This window comes from Rhineura floridana, chromosome 17 (assembly GCF_030035675.1).
Source record: "Rhineura floridana isolate rRhiFlo1 chromosome 17, rRhiFlo1.hap2, whole genome shotgun sequence".
Classification (NCBI taxonomy): domain Eukaryota; kingdom Metazoa; phylum Chordata; class Lepidosauria; order Squamata; family Rhineuridae; genus Rhineura; species Rhineura floridana.
This window is the reverse complement of record NC_084496.1, coordinates 14,480,001-14,507,692: the sequence shown is the minus strand read 5'-3', so window position 1 is coordinate 14,507,692 and position 27,692 is coordinate 14,480,001. Positions and strand designations below refer to the sequence as shown.

The window sequence follows — 27,692 nt, the reverse complement described above, 5'->3', positions numbered from 1 at the left end:
GTAAGGAGGATTAAACACATTCATAGAGGATAAGGCTGTTAGTGGCTACTAGCCACTAGCCATGATGGCTGTATTATCTCTGATACAATATAGGTTGCTGGGAATCATAAGTGGGAAGAGGGCAAGTGTGCTCATAAACTCCTTGCGGGCTTCTCAAGAGCCACCTGTATGGCCACAGTGAGAATCGGATACGGGACTAGATGGACCTTTGGTCAATCCAGCAGGACACTTTTTATGTTCTTAATAAATAAATGATAAATAAAAATTAACCTCACTCTTCCCACATCTATAATTATTTATTAATTTTATATCCTATCCTTCTTCCCGAAGGAACTCAGGGCAGCAAACACATCAGTAACAGAATACAATTAAAATGTCTAAAAACAATTTAAAACTTCTAAAAAAATGTTTAAAACTTCTTTTAAAAAACAGTTAAAAACTTCTTTAAAACAGTTAAGAATGTCTAAAAAAAACTATCACCTACTCTCACAGCTAATAATTTCAAGATTGCCAGGCACAGATCTTTCAGCCACCAAATGCCTGTGTAAACAGGAATGTTTTTAGATTCTTCCTAAAATTAATAATGAGAGAGATGGACACCCCCCACTAGGAAAGATATTCTACAAATGGGGAACCACCAGTAATGGTATCACTAAAAGGGCTTCTGCTACCCGTTGTAGGGCCCAAATTTGTTGATATTGGGTAAAGTGTTCTTTTAGGTACTTTGGTCCCACATAATTTAGGGCTTTGGGCTTTGTATGTACAAACACCTTGAATTGGGCCTGATAGCTCATTGATAGCCAGTGCAGTGCTCTCAGGACCAGTGACACATGGTTTTATATCAGAGAGGTGATAGCAGAGGGAGCCAAAATTACTTTAGGTATCCTTTGGTCTCTTCCATAGGTACTAAGCCATTTGTCACGTACTGGAAAGATCAACGATGAAAACATCCGGAGCCTTTTCTTTGGAGACTACTTTAAGCCGTCAAGCGATACAAAAATCTATGATGAGATCACAGACTTGAAGAATCTGACGTCTGTCATGGAATACTATCTGGAAGAGTTCAACAACATCAGCAAGGCACCCATGTCTTTGGTGATGTTTAAATTTGCCATTGAGCACATCTCTAGGATATGCAGAGTACTGAAGCAGGACAATGGCCATTTGTTGCTGGTGGGGATTGGTGGAAGTGGCCGGCAGAGCACGACTAAGCTGGGCACTTTCATGAACTCCTATGAGCTTTTCATGATTGAAATAACAAAGTTCTACACCACCAATGACTGGAGAGAGGACATCAAGAAAGTCATGCTGCAATCAGGAGTGGCGAACAAGAGCACCGTGTTCTTGTTTTGTGATAACCAGATAAAGGACGAGTCCTTTGTAGAGGATATTAACATGCTGTTGAACACGGGTGATGTGCCTAACATCTTCGCAGCAGATGAGAAGGCTGACATTGTTGAAAAAATGCAGGGTGCGGCAAGAACTGAAGGCAAGAGAATCGAAGCCACTCCACTAGCCATGTACAACTATTTTACTGAGCGCTTGAAGAAAAATCTACATATAGTTTTGGGTATGGATACAATATGTTCCTTTTCTTCCATTCTGCTTTCTTTCTGCTAATGTTTGACTGGATTTGCTTGGGAAATAATGGATCATCTCCAACTAATTCAGAGTAGACTCATTGAAATTCATGAACTGCATTTATCCATGTTCATTAATTTCAATGAATCTACTCTGAGTATGACTAACATTGGCTATAACCAAATAATTGTATCCTTTTCAGCAATGAGTCCAATTGGAGATGCGTTCCGGAATCGCTTACGAATGTTTCCTTCGCTGATCAATTGCTGCACTATCGATTGGTTCCAAAGATGGCCCAAGGATGCTTTGGAAATGGTTGCGAATAAATTCTTGGAGGACGTGAAGCTGGAAGATGAAATCAGAAAATCGTATGTCATGGGATGTCTACAAAGTTGCTTCTCTGTATCTCTTTAATGTACCAAATGTATCTAGGTTGTCCCAGAAGGGTAGCCGTGTTAGTCTGTTGCAGCAAAAATCAACAAAGGGTCTTGTGGCACCTTAAAGACTAACACATTTATTATGGCACAATCTTTTGTGGACTTGACTTGAGTCTACTTCAAAAGTGGCCTTCCAGATGTTGTTGGACTACTATTCCCATCATTCCTGATCATTGACCATTCTGACTGGGACAGGGTTTGGTGCTTGTACTTCCACTTTTGGTGCTTTCCTACTGACCTAACTGAACTTAGTTTGCCCCATCATGGTCTATGGTTAATATGGAGCTGGACCCATTTCTGACAAAGGCATTAAAATAGAGCAAAGGCATTAAAATAGCAGTTTAGGCCATAAAGAGTAGTCCAGAGTGTAGTTGCTCTAAATGCTTGCAGAGTGGTTGTTGACTGCTCTCCATCACCATGTGGCTGTTTTGATATGGTTAACTAGCATGTCACAAAATAATTTTTGGCATGGGCCCTAATAATTTCCAGAGAGCATCTCTTGACCCAAACGTTGACCAGAAATCATCTGTGGCTCTTACACAATACACTGTGTCTGGATAATGCACAGTTTCCCTCAATGTTTGTATTAGCTGCCTATAAAAACATGTATTTTCCCTGTAGGGTTGTGTCCATGTGCAAATATTTCCAAGAAAGTGTGAGAGAACTCTCTGTCAGCTATTACAGCACTCTTCTAAGACACAATTATGTAACACCAACATCTTACCTGGAATTGATTCTGACTTTTAAGACATTACTGAATAGTAAAAGGCAAGAAGTTGATATGATGAGAAATCGTTACCTTGTGGGCCTTCAAAAGCTTGATTTTGCAGCTTCACAAGTAAGTATGGACTGGAAATGGTTGACATTCTTACAAGCTTGTTTTGTCATTAAGTGATAAAATAATGCAAACACTTGTAATGGTTTTCATTATCTACAGTTTTACCATCTTCAGTTGGTGAAAATAACATACACAAGTGCATTATATTAAGGAATTATTTTTGCAAAAATGTGTATATTAGGAGAAATGCACACTAGAGTGCTGCTGATTTTTTTAAATTGCAAACTGATGCAGAAACATGGCGAACTGAAGACTAGGAAAGTGAGAAATTAAGAGAAACCAAAAGGATAGATTTGTCCATTCCTACTTGGACAATATCTTGGTTGTTCCCTCTTCCTTGGTGTCCTCTTTAGGTTGCAGTGATGCAAAAGGAGCTGACAGCTCTTCAACCCGAACTGATTCAAACCTCTGCAGAAACGGAGAAAATGATGATCCATATAGAAAAAGAAACAGTTGAAGTGGATGCCAAAAAGGAACTGGTGGCTGCAGACGAGAAGGAAGCCAATCAAGCTGCAGCTATTGCACAGGGAATTAAGGTAATTTTAATGTGTGTCACGGGGCTGCCCCTGCCAGAGCTTATGCTTCCAACAGTGAAATTTAATAAATGAGAAATCTTTTATTAAGAGGTAAACAGCAGCTATGTATTGTTTCAGCCCTATTTATTGGTTCCCTGATTCTCGGGGCCAAACCAGACAAGACATTAAGGCTACAATCCTATACCTCAAGGAAGGTGAATCTTTTTTACCCTAAGGACTGCATTATCTTCTGGGCAACCTTCCAAGGGCCACTTGCCAGTGATGGGTGGGGCCAGAAGCAAAAGTGGGTGGAGCAATGAATGCAAATTTAGCTTTGGACGGTAGGCTAGTTTCTGTACACACACACACAGAGCCTCTCTGTTCTCCGTCTAAGCAAGCAGGGGCCATTATCAGAATTCAAGGACACATTCCAACCAGGCAAAAACACTCATGCGAAGGAGGGTCAGAGAGGGGTAGGGAGGGGGAGAAATTTGATTTGTTTGCATTTTAATGAAAATCTAATTCACACGTCTGGAACCAACACACAAACTCAAAAACACCTGATCCTTCGAAATTTGCACTTTTCCTTAGTTCTCCAGCCAAACAATGTGTTAAAAAAAAAAATCATACATTGGGGAAAAGTGTGCATAAAATGCATTTTTAGTGATAATAACATAAAAGAGTGCTTTATATTAGGGGAAATGGTCTGCAAAAATTGTATTTAGTCAAAAGTGAATATCAAAAAGTATACATTGGGAGAAATTTGCACTAAAATGCTGATGATTTTTTGGGAGAACTTTTTTTTTTTTTTAACAAAATCACAAATAGCTGTGGAAATGTGGAGAACTGATTTTAAAGCTGGGAAAATGAGAAAAATGAGAAAATTGACAGACTTGTCCATTACTAGTGAGAGGCGTGGCTTGCAGGGAAGGACATGTGGACTGGGGTGAGTTCCAAGGGCCATATAGAGAAGCCTAGAGGGCCGCATTTGGTCCCCAGCCCTGAAGTTTTCCACCTCTGCTATGCCAACTTACTTGAGAGTAAGCCCCATGGAACTCAATGAGAGTTACTTCCGAATAGACATGTATAAGATTTCTATGATTTGCCCTTCCATGGATGTGTTCATTCCCAGAGGAGTCCAGGGTGGCAAGTGACAAAGTAACAACAACAACAAAGTTAAATAAAACATATTTAAATTAATTAAGAACTGCTGAAAGCCTTTAAAAGCAGTCTCATACCCTGTGAAGGTTGGTGGCTCCAATGTCAGTGGGGCAGTGAATTGGCTCCAGTTTTTAATCTGAACTTTGGACAGCTCCTTAAAGAAAACCCAGAGCAGTTTCACTGCCCCACTGACATCAAAGCCAACAGGGTGCCAGGAACAGTATATTTCAGCCATGAAATGCTTGGGTGAACAGGTATGTTTTAAAATTCCTCCTGAATGTTAATAAAGCAGGAGAGAGACATCCCTCACCAGGGAGGACATTCGGCTCACAGGGGAACCACCACCGAGAAGGCCCTGTCACAGGTCAATGCCAACCGGGCAGCACCCAGCGATGGCGCCACCAATAGGGCTTTGAAAGAAAAGGGCCATTCTTGCAAATTACTATTTTGCTCAGCTGTGCAGTGGAGTGCTGACAGTGTGGTGGGATTATGCTTGATGTGATTGCAGGAAGAATGTGAGGGGGACCTTGCGGAGGCTATGCCAGCTCTAGAAGCTGCCCTTGCAGCTCTCGATACCCTGAATCCTTCGGATATCTCCCTTGTCAAATCCATGCAGAATCCACCGGGGCCTGTCAAGCTGGTCATGGAGAGCATTTGTGTCATGAAAGGAATAAAACCAGAAAGAAAGCCTGATCCAAGTGGAAGTGGTAAAAAAAAATATCAAGTTTTTGGAGGGGGGAGGATCACATGCTCCTTTGTTGATACTGTTATCATATCACTTTTGAATATTTTATATACATACATATAAAATAGATATTGGACGGAAACAAAGCCCTATGAGGAGAGACTGAAATAACTGGGCATGTTTAGCCTGGGGAAGAGAAGACTGAGGGGAGATACGATAGCACTCTTCAAGTACATGAAAGGTTGTCACATAGAGGAGGGCCGGGATCTCTTCTCGATCGTCCCAGAGTGCAGGACATGGAATAATGGGCTCAAGTTGCAGGAAGCCAGATTTCGACTGGACATCAGGAAAAACTTCCTAACTGTTAGAGCCATTCGACAATGGAATCAATTACCTAGAGAGGTAGTGGGCTCTCTGACACTGGAGACATTCAGGAGGCAGCTGGAGAGCCATCTGTCAGGAATGCTTTGATTTGGATTCCTGCATTGTGCAGGGGGTTGGACTTGATGGCCTTATAGGCCCCTTCCAACTCTACTATTCTATTATTCAACTAAGTCCTAATCAGAGTAAACCAATTGAAATGAATGAGCCTGTTAATCTTGTCCATTAACTTCAACTCTGAGTAGGACGAGTATTGAATACCACCCATAGATGTAAAGATAATTAACCTAATAAAATCAACCATATAAACAAGCGTTACAAGATATAACTGGCTGGGGTTGCACTCCCCCTGAAGGAGCAGGTACACCGTCTGGAGGTGTTTCTGGATCCAGCTCTGCCACTGGAGGCCCGGGCAGTCTCAGTGGCTGGAAGTGCCTTTTATCAGCTGCGCATGCTAGGACAACTATGACCGTTCCTGGACCGGGAGAGCTTGGTCACAGTTGTTCAGGCATTGGTGACTTCAAGACTGGATTACTGCAATGCACTCTATCTGGGGCTTCCCTTGCACTTGACTCAGAAACTGCAGTTAGTGCAGAATGCTGCAGCCAGATTGCTGACGGAAGTGAGACCCTGTCAATGTATAACATCTTTGCTCAGGGATCTACACTGGTTGCTGATTTGTTACCAGGCAAAGCTGAGGTGTTGCCAATGGTATATAAAGCCCTTAACAGCTTGGAACCCATTTATTTGCAGGACTACCTTACCCCATATATGCCCACTTGAACACTTCAGTCTGTGGAACAGGCACTGTTACATGTGCCACATAATACCTGTTCTGCACTTGTAAGAAATCATACTTTCGCTGTGGCAGCATCTTCACTTTGGAACTCCCTGCCTATTGACATCAGGCAGGCACCTTTGCTGTATTCTTTTCGACATCTCCTTCAAACTTTTTTGTTTAGGCGTACCTATCCAGACAAAAAGGTGTTAACGTGTTTTAATCTTTTTAGTCTGTTGCTGTTTTAATTGTTTTAAAAATGTTTAAATTACTTGTTTTTAACTTTTATTGATAATTTTAATGTTTTTTGTAAACCGCTTAGAGGGTTTTTTTTACAATCAAGCAGTATATATATATCTTGTTAAATAAATAAATAAATAACTGAGATCCAGTGAGGTGTAGTGCTAAGAGTGTTGGACTAGGACCTGGAAGACCAGGGTTCGAGTCCCCATTCAGCCATGAAGCTCCCTGGTTGATCTTGGGCCAGTCACTGCCTCCCAGCCAAATGTACCTCACAGGGTTGTTGTAGAGATTACATGAGGAGGGAGGAAACCATGTATGCCAATTTGAGCTCCTTGGAGAAAAGGTGGGATATAAAAGCAATGAATAATAACAGATATCACTTTACCCATTTGTTATTTTATGTTCAACCCATTTGTTTCTTTCTAGGCTGCCTTTTGGCCAAAAAGGCCCCCAAGGCAGCTTACACACAAATGGAAAAACACAAATAAAAACAATACAATTTACAAAAAATCAAGCTAACAAAATCCTAGCATTTCTAAAAGAGCAACAACAGCTAAAAACCAATGGCATTCATCTTCCTGGTAAAGGACAGTCCCCAGAAAAATGTCAGTAAGAGCAGGGGTGAGGGGGCAAAGCAGATGGAAAAGCTTGCCCCTGTTGGTCCCATCACAGTCTCACCCCTGCAGCAGTGCTTTGACTTCTCTGGATGCTCAAAAACCATTTCAGGGAAATCTTCCACGTTCTTTGATTGTAAAATGAGATGTTTCTATTTTTTAAAAAACATTTTAAACACATATATGTGTATTTGTGTGACATTGCAGGTAAAATGATAGAAGACTATTGGGGTAGTTCCAAAAAGGTTCTAGGAGATCTGAAATTCCTTGAGGGCTTAAAGACTTATGATAAAGATAATATTCCTCCAGCTGTAATGAAGAGAATCAGAGAGAAGTTTATCAACCATCCAGACTTCCAGCCGGCTGTCATTAAAAATGTGTCTTCAGCCTGTGAAGGCTTATGCAAATGGGTGAGGGCCATGGAGGTGTACGATCGCGTCGCAAAGGTGGTTGCACCCAAACGTGAACGACTCAGGGAGGCTGAAGGTTTGCTCGACATTCAAATGCAGAAGCTCAATACAAAGCGGGCAGAACTTAAGAACGTGATGGACCGCCTCCAAGATTTGAATGATGAGTTTGAAGAGATGAATAACCGGAAGAAAGAACTCGAGACCAATATAAATATATGTTCCCAGAAGCTGATTCGGGCTGAAAAGCTGATCAGTGGCTTGGGAGGAGAGAAGGAGAGATGGACGGAGGCAGCGCGTTTGCTTGGAATCCGCTACACTGATCTTACCGGGGATGTCTTGCTGTCTTCAGGTACAGTGGCTTATCTGGGAGCCTTTACCGTCGATTACCGTACTGAATGTCAGAAGAAATGGCTGGTCTTGTGCAAAGAAGAGAAGGTCCCATGCTCTACTGATTTCAGCCTGAGTAACACTTTAGGGGATCCAGTTAAGATCCGTGCCTGGCAGATTGCAGGATTGCCAGTTGATTCCTTTTCTGTTGACAATGGCATCATTGTTTCCAACTCAAGGCGATGGGCTTTAATGATTGATCCTCAAGGGCAAGCCAACAAGTGGGTTAAAAACATGGAAAAGGGCAATAAGCTTTCTGTCATCAAATTGTCCGACACAAACTACGTAAGGTCATTGGAGAATGCTATCCAGTTTGGGACCCCAGTCTTGCTTGAAAATATCGGTGAGGAATTGGATGCTTTTTTGGAGCCCGTGTTGCTAAAGACAACTTTCAAACAGCAAGGTGTGGAATACATGAGATTGGGAGAGAATATTATTGAGTACTCAAGAGATTTCAGGCTTTACATAACAACACGTTTAAGGAATCCTCATTATCTTCCTGAAGTGGCTGTGAAAGTTTGTCTGCTTAATTTCATGATCACACCTCTAGGGCTTCAAGACCAGCTTCTTGGGATCGTAGCTGCAAAGGAAAAACCTGAGCTGGAAGAGAAGAAGAACAAGCTGATTGTCGAGAGTGCAGCTAACAAGAAGCAGCTGAAGGAGATTGAAGACAAAATCCTGGAAGTTCTTTCCAAGTCGGAAGGAAATATCTTGGAAGATGAAACAGCCATTAAAATCCTCTCTTCTTCCAAGGAGTTGTCTGAAGAAATCTCTGAAAAGCAAGAAATTGCTACTATCACTGAAATGGAAATAGATTCTACCCGAATGGGATACAAGCCTGTGGCTGTTCATTCAGCGACAGTTTTCTTCTGCATTTCTGATCTGGCTAATATTGAGCCAATGTATCAATACTCCTTGATATGGTTTATTAACCTCTATGTGCAGTCTCTTGCGAATAGCAGGAAGAGCGATGTTTTGGATGAAAGAATTGAAAACATAATCGAGCATTTCACAGTCAGCATCTACAATAATGTCTGCCGATCTCTGTTTGAGAAGGACAAGCTTCTTTTCTCCCTCCTTTTGACTGTAGGGATCATGAAAGGGAGGGATGAGATAGATGATGAAGTCTGGCGTTTCTTACTGACAGGAGGGGTTGCTCTCGAGAACCCGTATCCCAACCCTGCCTCAGAGTGGCTGACTGACAAATCATGGGCTGAGATCGTGCGTGCATCAGGGCTGAAAAACTTGCATGGGCTGATGGATCACGTTGAGTCCAACGTCCTGCGGTGGAAACTGATTTACGACTCTGCCAAACCTCACGAAGAAGAGTTTCCAGATGAGTGGAAACTGGTCACGGGTCTTGATCGCATGGTCATCCTCCGATGTCTGAGACCAGATAAAATTATCCCAGCCACCCAGCAGTTCATCTCAGAAAACATGGGGAAGACGTATATTGAACCTCCAACATTTGATCTTGTTGGAAGTTACAATGATTCTAATTGCTGTGCACCTCTGATTTTCGTATTATCTCCAGGAGCTGACCCCATGGCAGGTGAGGTTTCTTAAACAACAGAATGAAATGTTTTGTTCAGGATAAGGATATGTGAATACCTTTTAGCCGAATGAAGCTATAAGTTGCAACTGTTGTTACCCCATAAGCAGCAGCTGCTCAGACCCAGAGGAGGAAAGGACAGTTAGATCAGAAGGACCCCAGCAGGGCAAGCCATGGAGATCCAGAACTCCAACACTTAGTTTGAGCCAAAGACTCCAAACTGGGCAATTCCTGAGTCAGATTCTCCTGTGGGACTAACCCCCTCTGCACCAGGGCCCTCACACTCCCTGTGCCTCTTTCCAGCATATGCTGTAGCTTAATAGCAGAGCATCTGCTTTGCATGCAGAAGGTCCCAGGTTCAATTCTCAGCATTTCCAAGTAGAGTTGGGAGGGACTCCTGCCTGAAACCCTGGAGAGCTGCTGCCAGTCAGTGTAGACAATACTAAAGTTGATGGACCAATAGTCTGACTCAGCATAAGGCAGCTTTGTATGTTCCTAGGAAACAGAGAGGAGACAAAGTGCTAGGCTGCAGGCTATCCCTTTTATGGCTCTCCACTCTGATCTGTGTCAGGCAGTTGGATCTAGCCATCCTTTTGAGGCCTGCCAGGTCTGACAGATGAGGGAACCCCCCAGAGGACACTCTGCCAGGGCTCCTTCAAGCCAGGAACAAACCAAGGCTAGAATCTCTCTCTCTCTCTCTCTCTCTCTCTCTCTCTCTCTGCATGTAAATGAAAGCTGGCATTTTCAGGATTCTAGCATATAGCACCACCTGCAGCTCAAGTTCTGTACATTGCCCATCTTCAGAACAGAAACTCTTTTTTAAACTTCTGATTTCTGTCTTTTTGTACAAAACTCATGAATTACTGTCTAGTCTTGTCACTTCTTCCTTTTGTGAAATCATTTCCTTCCTTTCTATGTGTGGTGTATTCCCACGGCAAACAGTAGAAAAAGGAAGATTTGAGATAGAAATACATGACTGTTAAAGCCCGTAGGTGCATAAGAAGAGCCCTGCTGGATCAGGCCATGCTGTCCACCATCCTGTTTCCTCCAGTGGCTAACCAGATAGCCAAGGGAAGCCCACAAGCAGGACCTGAGTGCAACAGTGCTCTTCCCACTTGTGATTCCCAGCAACTGGCATTCAAAGGCATACTGCTTCCGACAGTGGAGGGAGAATGTGGCCATCATGTGTGTTTTGTATATTGTATCATGCGTATATTGATAGCCTTAGCCTCCTTGAATTTGTCTAGGCCTCTTTTAAAGACATCCAAGTTCGTAGCTGTAGCTACATCTTATGGGAGCAAATTCCACAATTTAGCTATGCATTGTGTGGCAGAAAGTCCCCAAGAAAACACTTGTATTCCCTCCCTTAAATTATAAAGATTCAGTCTGGGTTTCTTGAATAGTGTTTCTGGGTCTAAAACCTTATGCATTTATCAAAAGTATATGTATTTAAATATTTGACACTAGGCCTGCTGAAGTTTGCTGAAGATCTTGGCATGGAAAGCATTCAGACTATTTCGCTTGGGCAAGGGCAAGGCCCCATCGCAGCCAAGATGATTAATCAGGCTATTGTGGGTGGAACTTGGGTCGTCTTACAGAACTGCCATCTTGCAACCAGCTGGATGCCTGCTTTGGAAAAAATCTGCGAAGAAGTCATCGTGCCTGAGAATACCCATGTCAAATTCAGGCGAGAATTGAATATTTATTCCTAATTCTACATGGATGCAAGAGAAAACTTAATTTCCTGAGCTCCAGAGATCTCGGTTTGCCAGTCAACAAAGGGTTGCACTGAATGTCCTTTTTTATCTGTTCCACTTGGGGCTCACAGGAGAAGTAGCAGCTTTCTTAAATATGGGCCTGTTAGGTAAAAGTCTCTTCTAGTAAGGGCACAGCAGGTAAGGTCACAATGAGCAGAGTCACACAGGTAAGGTCAGGTTCAGTATCATGCAGCTTGATTCGGCAATATACACCCAGATTCAGGCAAGCCGTATCAGGACTGTGGGAAGCTCCCAATGATCTCCATGGGCTGCAGTCCTTTCCTTACTGTGGTTACTGGAGGGATGTTGTCTCAGCAAAGAGGTGAAGCCATCTGAAACCTTGTGAAGGTTGGCAAGTCCTGTTCAGCAGTTGGTCCTACAGCAGGTGACAAGCATCCAAAAGCAAAAGGAGAAAAAAGGGGGGAAACCCAAAATGACCACCATTTATCATTTTGAGCAGATTTGCTACAAAAGAATATTTTAGATCAGTTCATCCCCTGACGAAGGCCAAACTACTGAGTGGCCGAAACGTGTTGGGCTTTTGTTAAATAAACATTTTTTTCAAGCATTTTGGGTTCTCTCCCTTTTTTTCTCCTTTAGAAGTTGGTCCTTCCTCTGCGGAGAAGCTGGCTGGCCTCTTTAAAGGGCCCTTGTCTGGCTCTGCAACCGCTGGCTTCTATGACGCTGAAGAGATGAAATGCTACTGGGGACTTGTCCCAAGAGGTTGAGGATGGTGAGAGAGCTTCATCCTCAGCCTGGAAAGGCATCTAAGAAGGGGTTGAAGTCCCCCCCCTTCAGTGGGACAGTCTGCATCTCCTCCTCATCTGAGTCTTCCTCAGGAGAGTGCAGGGGCTCAGATTCAGGGTCCATTACATTTTTTAATTTTTTTTCTATCAGACAATGGTGGTTTGGGGGGGGACACAAAAGTTTCCCCATAACAGCTCCTCTGCCCCTTCTTACTGCCACTGCCATGTGTTTTTGTGGTAGCAGCTGTGCTCCTTGTTGCAAAGAGGCACCATGTCCGTACACCACCCCCAACAAGGCTAGTTTGAGTTTGTGATGGTGCTTTGTGACAGTGATAGTCTTACCTTTTCCTGGTCAAAGTAGTTTTCTATCTAGAAGGATCTTTTTTTTAATGGAGGCGCATTCATTCATCTGAGCTCCCATCTTTAATCTGATGTGGTACAGTCCGTACACAGGTTGACGGCCTTAATGACAACCAGGCTTCTGATTCATTTGTTACTAAGGTGCATACAAAATACTTAACCATTATTCCAATATGGGAATAAACATGTGTACCAGGGGTAGCCCATGTGGTGCCCTCCAGATGTTGTGCGCTACAATTCCCACCAGCACCAGACAGCATAGCTGATAGGGATGATGGGAGTTGTAATCCAAAACATCTGGAAGTGCCACATTGGCTACCCCTGACCTACACATTGGTAACATCCAGTTTTTATTTTTGCTCTCCCTTTATCAGATTGTGGCTAACGAGTTATCCATCAGAGAAGTTTCCTGTTAGCATTCTCCAGAATGGCATAAAAATGACCAACGAGCCACCTAAGGGAGTGAGAGCGAATCTCCTTCGATCCTACCTCAACGACCCAATTTCTGACCTCACGTTCTTTAACAGTTGTGAAAAGAAAGAAGTATGGCAGAAGTTGCTGTTTGGTCTTTGCTTTTTCCATGCTCTTGTACAAGAAAGAAGGAACTTTGGTCCTTTGGGTAAGAATTGGTGCATTCTGCTGTTTTTCCAGAACAATGGTTTTGTGGGATTTTTTGGTGGTAGATGGCTCCAGAGAGGAGTAGAGGGAAAGTCTCACTGGAGCAGGTTCTGATGTGGTCTTCACTCACATCTCTCTCTCTTCTGTGAACCTTCCCACAGGGCAGTTGATGGGCGATGGTTCTGGGAGCGGCGGGAGGCTACAGCAGGCTCTGGGATGGCATGTATTCCACCCTTCCTCCAAGCTGAAAGCACTATACGTGGCCGCTACTATCTGCGCGACCCCTTTTATTCTCACAACTTTGTGAGTAGGTTAGTCTGAAAGAGAGGGACTGGCCCAGGGTTACTCACTGAGCATCATGTTTGAGTAGAAACGGGGGAGAAATTCAATTCAGTTCACATTTAAAGCCAAATTTATCCCATCCACATTTCCCAAAACAATATGCGAACCGAAACACAGCCATCCTTTGAAATCTTCACTTCTCCAAATTTTGCAATTCAGTTCTGTAACCAAATAATATGTACAAAAATGCATATAGTAGGGCAATAAAAATGCATATATTTCAGGAAATAACATACAAAAATGCATTATATTAGGGAAAAGTGCTTTGCAAAAGTATGTTGTTGATGCTGATATGTGCCTTCAAGTTGATCACAAGTTATGGCAACCCTATGAATCAGCGACCTCCAGTAGCATCTGTCATGAACCACCCTGTTCAGATCTTCTAAGTTCAGGTCTGTGGCTTCCTTCATGGAATCAACCCATCTCTTGTTTGGCCTTCTTCTTTTTCTACTCCCTTCTGTTTTTCCCAGCATTATTGTCTTTTCTAGTGAATCATGTCTTCTCATGATGTGTCCAAAGTATGATGACTTCAGTTTCATCATTTTAGCTTCTAGTGATCTGAATTTGTTCTAACACCCAATTATTTGTCTTTTTCGCAGTCCGTGGTATGCGCAAAGCTCTCCTCCAGCAACACATTTTGACGAATTTATTTTTTCTTTTATCCACTTCTTTCACTGTCCAACTTTCACATCCATACATAGAGATCGGGAATACCATGGTCTGAATGATCCTGACTTTAGCGTGCAGTGATACATCTTTGCATTTGAGGACCTTTTCTAGTTCTCTCATAGCTGCCCTCCCCAGTCCTAAAAAAACGGTCCTCAAACTAATGTGGAGAGCTGAACTTAAGATTGGAAGAATGAGAAATTGAGAGAGACCAAAATGGACAGATCCGCCCGTCCTTATCCCTGAGTGGGGATTTTCAGCTCCCTCATCCAGCCCTCTGTCCACAACCCCACCCTGGTGACATCATCATTTGATATATGTTGCACTTCTTAACTAAGTCTTACTTTCTCTCAGACATACTAGTTTTCTATGTAGAAGGATCCTCCTTTTTTATTTTATTTTTTAAAAAAGGTGCATTCATTCATCTGAGCTCCCATATTTAATATGATGTGGTACAGTCCAAAAACAGGCTGATATCTTCAATGAGAATGAGCCCTCTGACCCATTTGTTACTAAGGTGCATGGATCAACCTGGCACTGGTAACAACTTTTGAGCCCATGCTCATAACGGCACAACAATTGCAGCAATCATCTGTATCCCAAAGCCCAGTTTTGCATCACTGTGTAGCTGACATACAGATGGTCATCTCTTTCTGTGATTAAGCTGGGGCTTAGTTTTATTGAAGATTTCCTCATGTTATGTTGCTCACTGGGCCATTTTTTTTCCTGCTAAAGGTACCCTGACTAACAGATGGAAGCATTTTTTATGAGGTTATAAACTTGATTCTGTCATTCAGATCTCCTAGGTAGCCAAACAGGCAACTTCTGCTCAAATTAACTAACGACACTTCTGTCTTTTCTGTGTCTATCAGAATGCAGCTGTTCAGTTCTGAGCTCAGCAATTTTTAAATGACAGCTAAGGGGCACATAAATAATATTTAATGTTGGCAGTTTGAATTACCGTTAGACCTGGAATACATTATGGCACTGTAAGGGAAGATACCTAAAGGCAAATAACTCCCACTTGGATACAATATTGAGACAAATCCCTAGACTTCGCTATGGTATTGTTTTAGCTAACTAAGCCTATTAACTCCCAATGACATTTTATTGTTTGCCATTGACATTATTTCCAGAACAAATACTGTATTGGGGACTCACTTTTTTCCCTCCTCTGACTGGACAGGTTGGAACATTCCATACGAATTCAATGAATCCGATCTTAGAATCAGTATGCGGCAGATCCAGATGTTTCTGAATGAATATGAAGAAACGCCATTTGAAGCTCTAACATATCTTACAGGTATGGACACAATGTCTGCATTCAGACATAATGTTAAACCGTGGTTTAGGGTTACGAAAATGAGCCTCGCCTTCCCCAAGGCTCATGCGCTTCTCTTCCTCTCTCCGCCTCTGGTGTGGCCAGAGCAAAAGATGTGCAAGAGAAGAGGGCATGCAAGGCTCACTGCAGCTCATTCATGCAGCAGGAAACCACATAAACATGAGAAGCTGCGTTTATACTGAGTCAGATCATTGGTCCATCAAATTCAGTATCATCTACTTCTGCTACCCTCCAGGATCACAGGCAAGGAACTTTCCCTGCTTTACCTGGAGATGGTAGGGGTTGAATCTGGAATCTCTGCATACAGAGCATGTGTTGTACCACTACTATGGCCCCTCCCCAAAACGATGGTTTCCAATTTACCTGTGAACCGGGCCACAAGTGTCATGGTCACCAACATCCTCCTCCCCTCAAGGAACATTCAGGACTAGCCCCAAGTATACAGGGGCCCATGGTGGGAGTCCAGTTCTGATAAAACTGCAGGATCCCAAGTAATTCAAGACCACCTACTGTATGCGTGGTGACTGAAAACGTCCCACTTGGTAGTTCCAATTTCTCTCTGAGCCAACTATATTTGGCTCACATTATGAGCAGTCTTATCAGTCTTTCTTCCTTTCTGCCTTTGATTTGGAAAAAATCTCTTTTCAACTAGGGAATAAGGATAGGTTTCAAAGTTTTCATCCAGTCATTCAAGACTTGCGAGGGAGCTAAGCAAACGTGATGAGTCTTACCGTACAGGTTGATAATACTATCAAACTTTTAGAAAAGAAATGAGTTTATTGCTCACGGCAGTATATGTATTTTTAGAAGGCCAGCCTATTTTGATGATTATGTATTGTACTTTTAATGCTGTTTCTACATGGAGCTCCCTTTATTCTTCCTTCCATCCAAGGTATTGGCCAGGTCCAGATCTACTTAGCTTTACTAATGATGCAGCATGAAGTGCTCTTTGATCATTTGCTGGGTTCTTGCCTTAACAGTTTTCTGTTTTAAAGAAAAATGTCTCCCTGCATGCTGCATAAACATCTTACCATTTTCATTCTAATGCATTCTTTATATTCTTAGGGGAATGCAACTATGGTGGGAGAGTGACGGATGACAAGGACAGGCGTCTCCTCCTCTCCCTGCTTTCCATTGTATATTGTAAAGAGGTAGAAACCCAGGAAAACTATAGACTTTCCCCAGGAGGGGAATATTACGTACCACCCTTTGGGACGTACCAGGTAAGATTGCAAAAGGTGCAGATAAAATGTGAGGATCAGAGGCTGCATCCGCACCTTACATTTAAAGCACTATGATACCACTTTAAATTGTGATGGCTTCCCCCAAAGCATCCTGGGAACTGTAGTTTAAGGGTGCTGAGAGTTATTAAGAGACCCCGTCACAGAGCCACAATTCCCAGAGTAGTTTAAAAACCAGTCCTCTTCCCAGGGAACTCTGGAAACTGTAGCCCTGTGAAGGGAACAGGGGTCTCTCCTAACAATTCTCACAGCGCTCTTAAACTACCACTCCCAGGATTCTTTGGGGGAAGCCATGACTGTTTAAAGTGGTATGACACTGCTTTAAATGTATAGCACAGATGGGGCCCTGTCTGTACTAGTTTGGGTCAGTGTGAACAATACTTTCTCGCTATCTAGCTAATCTGCTTGCAGTTGATTGGAGTCAAAATATATCTTTTATTATACATTGCTTCTTTACAGTCTTACATAGAGTATTTGAGAAGTCTGCCGATTATAACCCACCCTGAAGTCTTTGGGCTCCATGAGAATGCAGATATTACGAAGGACAACCAAGAGACCAACCTGCTTTTCAGTGGCGTCCTGTTGACTCTGCCTCGCCAGGCAGGGGGTGGTGGCAAATCCCCACAGGTAACAAGACATCAGAGCAGCGGCTTCATTTCGCATTTAAGGCCCTAAACGACTTAGGCCCCAAATATCTCCGCAACTGCCTCCGCTCCTAAAGACCCTCCTAGGTGTTGATTCTGAGCAGAGGGGGCCATCTTGGTAGTTCCCCCACCCTCAGAAATTTGGTGGAGGCGGTCCGGGAGAGGGTCTTCTCTGCGGCAGCCCCTAGCTTGGGGAATTCCCCTCCCACAGAGGTGCGTCTGGTACTTTTGCTGTACAGTTTTCGTCATATGCTGCTGGCCTTTGACACCTGGGATATATATTCTGAGAGCTTGTTGCTATAGGGCGGTTTAAAAGCGTAATTAAATAAATAAATTAAATAAATAAATTCTCTTGACTAATTTGTTTTAGCTGATTTTCATATTGTATTTCTGCATCATTGTAACCTGCCCTGGGACATCAAGGTGAAATTAATCCTCCTCCTCCTCCTCCTCAGGAGTGCCATCTCCAGGTTTTGAGAGGCCTTGGCCAAGGCACCCTCAGTGGACCCCCCCGCCAACTCAGTAGTGCATCCACCTCTCCCTTGCTGGTGTCACTGCGGCCCTCTACCTTTGGGCTATCTCCTCACAGCCACCCAGAGGGAGAAGGCAAGGTGAGCCAGGGTACTGCTCTGGCTCCTTGCTTTTATCCCTGCTCACACTTAGAGGGGACAGGTTAAACAGGCAGTGACAGCAGGGAGAAGGAGCAGGTGGTGGGCTCCAGGGCTTAGCAGCGGGCCCCTTGCTGGGGTACAGGCCTTGGCAGTTGCACAACACCAGGCTCAGGCTTGTGTGATCCCACCTTCCCTCTGCATCTCTGGCATGGCCGAAAGGAGGTGATTGGAAGTGTTCACCTCGGCATTCAATGAACTACAGTTTGTTGTTTCATCTGAAATGGGAGAAACTGGTTAGGTTAAACTATAATAAGTCTGAACAAGCTGAGATCAATCTGTAATTTGGGATCATGGCTTGCTTGGATAAAGCATAGTCAAAAGTTCATTGGAACTCTGAGTTGGGGCAAAATGGCAAACTGGTTAATTGAATGCTTTTAATCTCCCCATTTTATTGATTTAAATATTTATAAAGTGCACTTTTGTAAAAATGCAACAACCTGGCGTACACCATATAAAAAATTGCAACAACAATGAAAAGTCATTTTATTAACATCCCACAGGAGGAGAGGACAGGGGACAGCAGGCTAATTAATATATTGTTAAGCTATGGTTTGGCATTACATCCAAACCAGTTCAGTGAGGTCATCTCTGCAGTGCAGTTGAACCAAGATGTCTCCAACTCCATGTACAGATGCAGCAAGTGGTCTTGGTAGACGCGTGTAAAACATCTGGAACATCATCCCTGTGGTATGGCTCCATGACCGAACAGAGAAAAAAATCTGCACTATGCATCATTTACTACAAGCTCAGCACTGTCAGCAAGTTTGAAAAATAACATATTTGAAGGACATACATGAAGATGTCAGCTCAGTCAAGATCTACAAAAATGCTATTTTCAAGCTTATTCCATTTAAAAATTGTTCAATTTCCTGATTTTAGGAAACTGTTGACGAATTGGCACAGGACATCCTCTCCAAGTTACCACAAGATTTTGACCTAGAAAGCGTGATGGAAATGTACCCAGTGCTTTACAGGGAGTCCATGAACACTGTTCTTAGGCAAGAGCTCATCAGATTCAACAGGTAGGATTCTTGTTTCCCTGTCTTCTCTACCCTAAAATATTGATAGAAATTGAAAAGTCTTGGCGCAGCCACAAGCCTGAAAATTCTACATGTATTTTATCTTAGCATAGTGGACATTAAGATAAACCACTGATATTTGCCCACCTGTTATTTCATGTACAGAAGTTGAGGGGACTGGCAGTTGAATCTTACTTCAACACTGGTGGCAGAACAGCATCCTCCACTGCACCTGAGGACAGCAGGCTAGTTTTGGATGGAACAGGACATGACACATAGCACACAGATCTCCATTCTCCAAAATGTTCCTGTCACTCCCTACCATCTGCCACCTCACTCTGCCTAATGGTAGGGCCAGCCCTACCTCCTCCCTTCAAGGCACCCCTAATGATATGTGAAAGTTTCCAGTTAAGCATCGTTTCCCATTTCACCAAACCGGAAAAAGTTGGTTAACAACTTCAGGACAAGTTATGATCTTAAATTTTGGTTTGAAGATTTAAGATCCTGGCTTGTTCCATTGATGACAAACCACAGTTTCTAGTTTGGATGAAATGGGAAGCTGTCATCAGTGGAAGACTTCCTGGTTTGTTTGCTGGCTAGCACAAATTTTCAGGATTTTTGCCACTGTTTCGTCTCCCGTTAGGCTTACAGAAATTATACGAAGCAGCCTTATCAACCTAGGCAAGGCCATCAAAGGGCTGGTGTTGATGTCTTCAGAACTAGAGGACGTCTTCAACAGCATGCTGGTGGGCAAAGTGCCTGGCATGTGGGCAGCCAAATCCTACCCATCTTTGAAGCCTCTGGGGAGTTATGTGTCTGACCTTCTCATGCGACTACTCTTCTTCCAGGTACACTTCAGCTCTCATGGTTCATTTGTCAGTATTGTTGTCAAGCTTATTTACAGATGAGTAGGGATGGAGGAGAAATTTGATACAGTTTGTATTGAAATGCAAACTTTCCTAATTTGCGCTTTCGAGAGAAACAGAAATGGATAGATTTGCCCCTCCCTACATGTGAGTTACGATAAACTCCAGAGTGGTAACCAGCTGTGTTTAGTCTCAGAGTATTTATATACTGCTTAACACTGTAGTGTTTAAATGGCATAAAGGGAGCCAGCAAACAGAAAGCTAGCTAGGTGGCTAAAAAGAGCCAGAGAACAGAGGAACTGTTGGAGGAATAAAGAGGTTTTTTAAAAAAACCTGGCTGTCAAAACAGATGGGGAACCTTTGGCCCACTGGATGTTGCCGAACTACAACTCCCATCAGCCCCACAAAGCATGTCCAAGAATGATGGGAGTTGTAGTTCAGCAACACCTAGAGGGCCGCAGATTCCCCATACCTGTACTAAATAGATTTCTGGTTGTATCCAATGCTAATCCTACTCAGAGTAGACCCATTGAAGTTAATAGACATGACTAATTTGTCCATGAACTTCAATGGATCTACTCTGACTAGAATTTAGCTGAACACAGCCCTCTATCTTTAGATAAACTTCAAAGTAATACAATTGCCAACAATAAATATATAAAAATACCCCAGAAAAAAATGATGTGCAAGCCACACAAATGTGCAAATTTATCCTGCCAGTGGGATTTTAAGGTTTAGATACAGTATAACCAAGTCTACTCTTGTGAATCTAGAATCCCAACATCGAATATCTGGTCAACACTAATTTTATTGCCAGTGATGTTTGATCAATTTTAGGGTAACTTTGTGTCGCTGATTCCGAATATGGCATCGGTTTTGCTAGATTGGCTCTAATTTTTGAGATAACGGATGCCCCCATTGAAAAACATAACAAATTCAAAACATTTAATGGTCAGGCATAGCCTGCCCACAAATGACATGGAAACTGTCTCAAATCATACAAAAGTAAACACATGAAATACCTAATGGCATTGTATTCAGTACAATAACATTAAAACAAAGTAAGCTGATTCAGATAATCACAATTAATGCATAGAAAAATGCTCTGTGTACGATTTTCTTTTATGTGGGGCATCAGGACAATCACGTTGGAGGCTCCAGCAGTAGTCTGCCTTCATGTGTCTGTCCCATCTGCCTTGATACCTTTCCTCCATCGCCTTTATATCCTGATGGAACCTCTCCCCATCTTCCTCACTAAAATCACCAAGATTATCTGGAAATCTGTCTAAGTGGCTATGGAGATAGTGTACCTTTATGCTCATATTAGTACCCAAATGTTTAAAGTTAGCGAGCATGTTTGCACTAGTTCTTCATAATTGTCTGCTTTGTGGTTACCCAAGAAGTTCTTGACAACTGAGACATAACTGCACCAGGCAGAAGCTTCAACATCATTCATAAATTTAGTGAAATTCAAATCATTGATGAGTTTACGAATTTTAGGACCATCAAAGATTTCTGCTTTTAGTTTTTCCATAGTCAGTCCAAGGAACGATCTACAAATGTATTTGAAGCAATCACCATCTTTGTCCAAGGCCTTAACAAATTGCTTCATCAGTCCAAGAGAATGATTTTTTCTCTGACAACCAATGGCTTGTTAATGATGTTCGCTGCACCTACAGTCATGTGTTCCCTTGAAGGCCATGTCACTTTTTCCCAATGATCTCGCTTTGCCCCACTATCCCACAAGCAGATGAAACAAGGGTACTTCGTGTATCCTCTTTGCTGCTCAAGCAAGAAGTTCACCATCTTTAGATCAACACAAATAGACCACTGGTGCTCATGATAGCAGAACTTCTGCAAGACCATTTTGATATTTTCATATTCTTCTTTAAGTTTTGTTGAGTGAGCAATTGGAAGAGATGCATAGCGGTTACCATTGTGCAATAAAACACATTTCAAGCTTCTGGTGGAGCTGTCTATAAAAAGCCACCAATCTTCTGGTCGATATTCCGGTAGTCCCATTTGGAGAAGAAGTCCAGGAATGTTATTGCAGTATACAAGTTCTTCATCTTGGCTGAAGTATGGAAGAAGTCCCTCCTCTCTTGTCCGATAAACTGTTATGTTAGCTTCCGGCTGTAGACAGTTCTTTTCCATTAGCCTGGATGCTAAAAGTTCAGATGCTTGCTTTGACAGACTGAGGTCTCGTATCAGATCATTGAGTTCTTTTTGGGAGAACTGCTCAGGTGTTGAAAAGCTTTCTTCATATCCACTTCCAGGGCTACCACCTGCGCTACACTCCACGTCCAACATTTCTTCAACATCTGACAATGGAAGGTCAGGCAGTGAGGTAAACACTGGTATGGGAACGTCTTCGCTGTGTGGCACAGGTCGCCTTGCTGAGTCCAAATCAGGATACTCCCACTTAGGTTTCTTGTAAGCGATTGATATTATATGCAATGGATAAACTTGCAAAACGATGTTCAAGAGTAAAAAGACAGACCAAACCCTGCTTCATATGTCAGCAGCTACAGGTCATATTGGGGTACAATCGTCATTTGAGGGGTATCCATTATCTCAGAAGCTAGAGCCAATTTGGCAAAACTAATGTCATTTTTGGATTTAGCACCCCCAAAATACCTTAAAGTCATTCAAACATCCTTGGCAACTAAAAATTTTTTGTTTTTGTTGGGCTATATAGTTTGTTTTTGAATGTTTAAATCCTATTCCTGGAGTTTTTAACCTCAATCTTTATATATTTGAGGGTTATGTTGGTATTTTATACTAGGCTAATTTATGGTATCAGTTTCTTATCCTAATATTTATAAATTAGGATATTTTTGTTTAATGCTAGAGCCTGACAGTTTGGGATGCCATTGCTGCAGGCTCTTGGCCTTTGAGACTTGACAGGTGACCACATGCAGGCTTTTTTTTAATCCCATGTAATAAATCTTTGTTTTGTCCATTCACCAGGACTGGATCAAGCACGGACCCCCAAATGTGTTTTGGTTATCTGGTTTCTACTTTACTCAGTCTTTCTTGACGGGTGTTTCACAGAACTATGCCAGAAAATATACCATCCCAATAGATCACATTGGATTTGAATTTGAGGTAAAGTATTTGAAATAACTTTATTCCATGCACATGAGGTTTTGTATACTGGAGGTTCCCCACCGTTCTCCCCACAAGGACCACTTGAAAATTGCTGAGGGTCTTGGCAGACCACATCATGGTTTTTCTGCTTGTGGTAGCAATTACAATGCAGTTTGATAGGTGGTCTGGTTTTTAATTGTATGTTATTTGCGTCTTTTCTTTCTTTTATTTGATCGCATTACCGTTTGTGTTCCACAGAATTCAAATTGTAATACAATAAAATAAAAAATCAGAAATGAAGGAAAGAAGCAATAAAAATACAGTTAAAAATTAATGTGAACATTTAATGTTGACATGCCTTGGACCACCTGAAGGAAGCTTGTGGACCATTAGTGGTCCACAGGCCACAGTTTGGGAACCTCTGCTCTATACTATGCAAAACCAAACTTGGTAACCCATAGTGGAGATATTGGGAAGCATCCTCTGAAATAACCAGATTTTTAACAGAGCACAGAACTTTTATTGGCATCTTTTCTCTTCCTCCTACTGTTTATCTGATTGCTATTTTCCAACTCTTCATCCAAGTAGCTCAGGATGATTGTGCGTGATCTCTTCCCTGCCTACCCCACCCCACCCCAAATTTATCCTTACAACAATCCTGTGAAGCAGGTTAGACTAAGAGACTGTCCTGAGATCCCAGGTTCAATCCTTGGCACTTCCAGCTAGTGTGGAATGGGAAAGAATCATTCTTCTGAAACCTGAGGAGCTGCTGCCAGTCAGAGTGGGTAAAACTGGGTTAGATGGACTAACAGTCTGGCCTGATATAAAGCAGCTTTCTATGTTAGTGCAAAGACTTCAAGGCATGATTATACCTGGGCCTGGGATACTTTTAGCAGCAGAGAAAGCAACAGGAAATTGCAACAGTCTAGACAAGAGATGACGAGAGTGTGTCCCCCTGAGAAGGTCAGAGAATTTGTCTCCCCTCCATTGCCATCAGCCAATCCATTTCTAGAGAGCACAGTTATTCTGGAAAAGACTGGGATGTTTGCGTGAACTGGAATCCAAGGAACAATAAGGCCTCTCTACCAGTGGTACAGTTAAGTATTTTAGACTCTGGAGTTAATGGTTGTAAATCACCCCCTCAACGTGTATTATGTCACTCATTTCAAAGATGAATATTAAAATATTTTAAATTTAACATTCTAAATTTAATATGATCTTAATTTATAAATCTCAATGGCAATTTTATTAATGTTTTATAATTGTACTATATATATATATATTTTCCACACTTGCTCATATTTTAATTGTGATTTTATTTGTTGTACACCGCCCTGAGAGCTTTCTGCTATAGGGCGGTCTAGAAATGTAATAAAATAAAATAAATAAAAATAAATGTGGTAAAGCAGCCCTGCTACATTTGGCGGCCCATTCTGTTGAGTAGGGCCCCAGACATCTGCCCTCAAGTCCTGACCTAATGACGCCACTGATCCCTAGCGTAAAACTCTGCGGTGGTCACTGAGAAGGGATTCTTTCTTTGTTCCCCACAAAACATGGATTTTTGAAGCTGCATTCTCTTGAGTCCATTCAGAGGCCAGAAATAACAGAGGCCACTTTTTCCATTTAATTGATCCCTCAGTGTTGGAAGATAATAGTAAAATATTAAATAATTGATGGCATAATGCTGAACGGAAAGAGAAAAAACCGAAACAGCAGGCGCTCAGGATCCACCCTCAGCCCTATCTTAAAACATGCCTTTGGGGAGTTGTGCAGAAAGTACAGGCTCAAAAATAATAAGTCCAGAGAGCATTACGAACGAAAACGTAATGAGCAGACAGAAACATGAGAACCCAAGAAGGCAAAAAGACAAACCACAGGACCGAGCTTTTGCAAACCTTTGTAGAGATTTCTCTTCCAATCGTCATGTTTAAGAAGCTTGCATGAGCTGGGGGGGAGGCAGGGGAGAGAAAGTCTGATGGACAATCCCAGTAGATACTCTGTGCACTCTGGACAGATTGCATCACAGAGGATTGGAAGTGATGTTTTAGCGTTTCCCATTTCAGATCTATGGGAGGCATTATAAGCCAGTGCTCACCCTACCTGGTCTCCATGGCTAGCAGGAAGGCTGTGCCTTCCCAGCAGTGGAGGCCAGTCTCTTTGTGCAACAGAGAAATTGCGCCCCCAGCCTCAGACAGTGCCCACTGGCCTGCCATCTTACTTATACCCTGTTGAGGGGGGTGGCCCTGGCTGCCAGCTTCCTCCTCCTCAGTCTCAGTGTTGCACTTGTACATCTCAGCAGGGAGGACGGGGACAAAACTGGAATTAGTTGCCTCTGCTTGTCATACGCTCTGGCTCCGCCTGTCATTGACCTCCCTGCTTTCCACCTTATCATACTCAACGGACGCCATTGGTCTGCAGGCCAGCGACGCTGCCCAAAATGAGCATGGGGATATGCAGGGGCAGAACGTACCTGCTTTGTCCTCGCGACATTTCCAGTGCTAAGGAAGGGCCATTGGCAGTTCAGTGGCAGAGCCCACGGTGTCCGTGCAGAAGGGCCATAGTTCGGTGGCAGCGTATCTGCCTTGAATGCAGAAAGTCCCAGGTCCAATCCCCCAATGGCATCTCCAGGTAGGGCTGGGAGAGACCCTGGAGAGCCACTGCCAGTCCGTGTAGACGATACTGAGCTAGATGGACCAGGCAGCTTCCCATGTCCCTCAGGGCCTGGCTGAACCTTCAGCATCGCCAATGAAAAGCAGTCTCAGGTAGTGGGACTGGAGATGAGTTCAGGGTAGGAAAAAGGAGTAGTGAGGGCAGGATGGCAAGGGTCTGATGGCAATGTTTGGTTCAACATGTGCTGGTCAGTATTTCTTTAAATTTATACCCCACCCTTCCTCCCAAAGGAGTCTAGGGTGGTAAAGACACAAGCAACAAAGCATCTGAAAACTATTCCAATATAGATGCAGTTGAGGCTCATGTGACTCGGGAAAACGTGCAGAAGGACTGGCCCAGAAAAGCAAGCTGAGAAGTAGTTAGCTGATTGCATTTATGCATCAATTCCCACAGAAAGAAGTCCCGAAGTGGTTTACAAGAAAAAAATAGAGTAATGAAAATATACCTAGGAGCCCTCAGCTCCTACTGGGAGGAAGGGCAGGATATAAATTTAATAAATAAAATAAACAGATTGAGAACATAAACAGAGTAAAAAAAGCCAAGTGTTGGTGCGGCCAAATGCCCGGGTACCTAAAAACATATTTGCCTGACACTGAAATGCTGACAAAGTTGGCACCAGCTGGGCCTCCACACTGTAGAGAGACATGATAGGAATGAAACTTACCAAATTTTTCATAAATTGGGGGGTGGGGAGAGGGAAACTGGGGAAATGGGGTGGCTTATAAGTGGCAAGGAGCACTCTTCCCAGAGGTGGCCAATTCCCTCCCCCCTCCCCCGAAGTGCCCTGGGAACAATACTAGATCATAGCATTGTCTTGGATGACTTCTAGGATGAGCACTCCTTGCTGCCACTGTGAAACTGGCAACAACAGCATTTGGGGAAAGAGAGAGAAAAGGGAGATGTCTTGTTCCCCTTACACCTCCAATTTTGAGCTGAACTTAGTAGCTCTAAGTTAAACAAGCCTGACTTGAGGGCTCTTCAAGACAATGTGTTGCCCCCTCTCCCATGTATACAGAATGCATAGTCATTATTTATTTCTTCCCAGAGGTGGCTGATGTCTCCATGTCAGTGGGGCAGAGGAATCCGCTCCAGGTTTTAGTCTGAACTTTCAAGGAGCTCTTTCCCAGGATACAGACCATGTTTTAACACACCATCACCTCTTCTTCTTCCTCTCAATTTAGATGATGAGACAGGAGCACAATATGGATAGAAAGCCCGGAGATGGAGCCTACGTGAAAGGGCTTTTTTTGGAAGGTGCCCGGTGGGACAGGGAAACCATGCAGATCACAGACTCTTTCCCCAAAATCCTTTATGATTCCCTGCCCATTATTTGGCTGAAACCTGGAGAGAGTGCCAAATTTCTGCACCAATGGATCTACTTGTGTCCCGTTTACAAAACCAGCGCCCGGAGAGGGACCCTGTCCACCACTGGACACTCCACCAATTATGTCCTCTCGATTGAGCTCCCTTCTGTTTTTCCTCAGAAACACTGGATAAATCGGGGTGTAGCGGCACTTTGCCAGCTAGATGACTGAAACTGTTTATATTAATGCTATATGCCAGCACTTTCCAATTAAAGATATATACCTTCTGCAACTAGCACCATTTTTTAAAAAAAAAAGCCTTTAGATGCTTCCAGATGAAGGGAGGGAGGTTAGACAACATTAGTTATTTACTGAGCATTTTATCCTGATTTGTTTTTTGGACGGGTGAGATGACATCAGCTATTTATTGAACATTCCTTCTGATGTGTTTGTGGGGAGGTTAGACTTTGTTGCATCAAGCAAGCATCATCCCATACTTTCCGGGGCATTTCCCAGTCACTTTCCCTATTGCAATCTTTTGGGGAAGCAGGTTTGTTGCACAAGGCCTCCAAACCAACTTTAATTGCACATTTGCTGGCATGTGATGGAATCCCACCCGAAAATAGTGGCAGTCTGGAAGTGTCCTTGTTCTCAGATCATTTGCTTTCTCTTTTGTTTCAAGCCATTTTGTCTTGGAAATGGAAAAGGGTGCCATCCCTTTTCACTCCTCTAATGACCGATTGCACTCACAGTGACCTCTTTGCTCTCAGTGTG

The 27,692-nt window shown here is 42.9% G+C and overlaps 1 protein-coding gene across 1 annotated transcript in view; it reads left to right on the top strand.

The window, feature by feature from the left end:
• DNAH3 (dynein axonemal heavy chain 3) overlaps positions 1 to 27,262 on the top strand; it is a 110,994-nt gene extending 83,732 nt beyond the window's left edge. The window contains exons 48-62 of the mRNA XM_061600426.1: positions 904 to 1,570; positions 1,784 to 1,949; positions 2,640 to 2,856; positions 3,210 to 3,392; positions 5,041 to 5,239; positions 7,441 to 9,582; positions 11,050 to 11,269; positions 12,820 to 13,064; positions 15,258 to 15,374; positions 16,479 to 16,636; positions 17,114 to 17,281; positions 18,849 to 18,991; positions 19,632 to 19,836; positions 22,825 to 22,962; positions 26,796 to 27,262. Coding sequence (XP_061456410.1) covers positions 904 to 1,570; positions 1,784 to 1,949; positions 2,640 to 2,856; positions 3,210 to 3,392; positions 5,041 to 5,239; positions 7,441 to 9,582; positions 11,050 to 11,269; positions 12,820 to 13,064; positions 15,258 to 15,374; positions 16,479 to 16,636; positions 17,114 to 17,281; positions 18,849 to 18,991; positions 19,632 to 19,836; positions 22,825 to 22,962; positions 26,796 to 27,149 — 5,322 coding nt within the window. The 3' untranslated portion in view covers positions 27,150 to 27,262. The remainder of the gene's footprint in view (positions 1 to 903; positions 1,571 to 1,783; positions 1,950 to 2,639; positions 2,857 to 3,209; positions 3,393 to 5,040; positions 5,240 to 7,440; positions 9,583 to 11,049; positions 11,270 to 12,819; positions 13,065 to 15,257; positions 15,375 to 16,478; positions 16,637 to 17,113; positions 17,282 to 18,848; positions 18,992 to 19,631; positions 19,837 to 22,824; positions 22,963 to 26,795) is intronic.
• Positions 27,263 to 27,692: the final 430 nt, after the last annotated feature.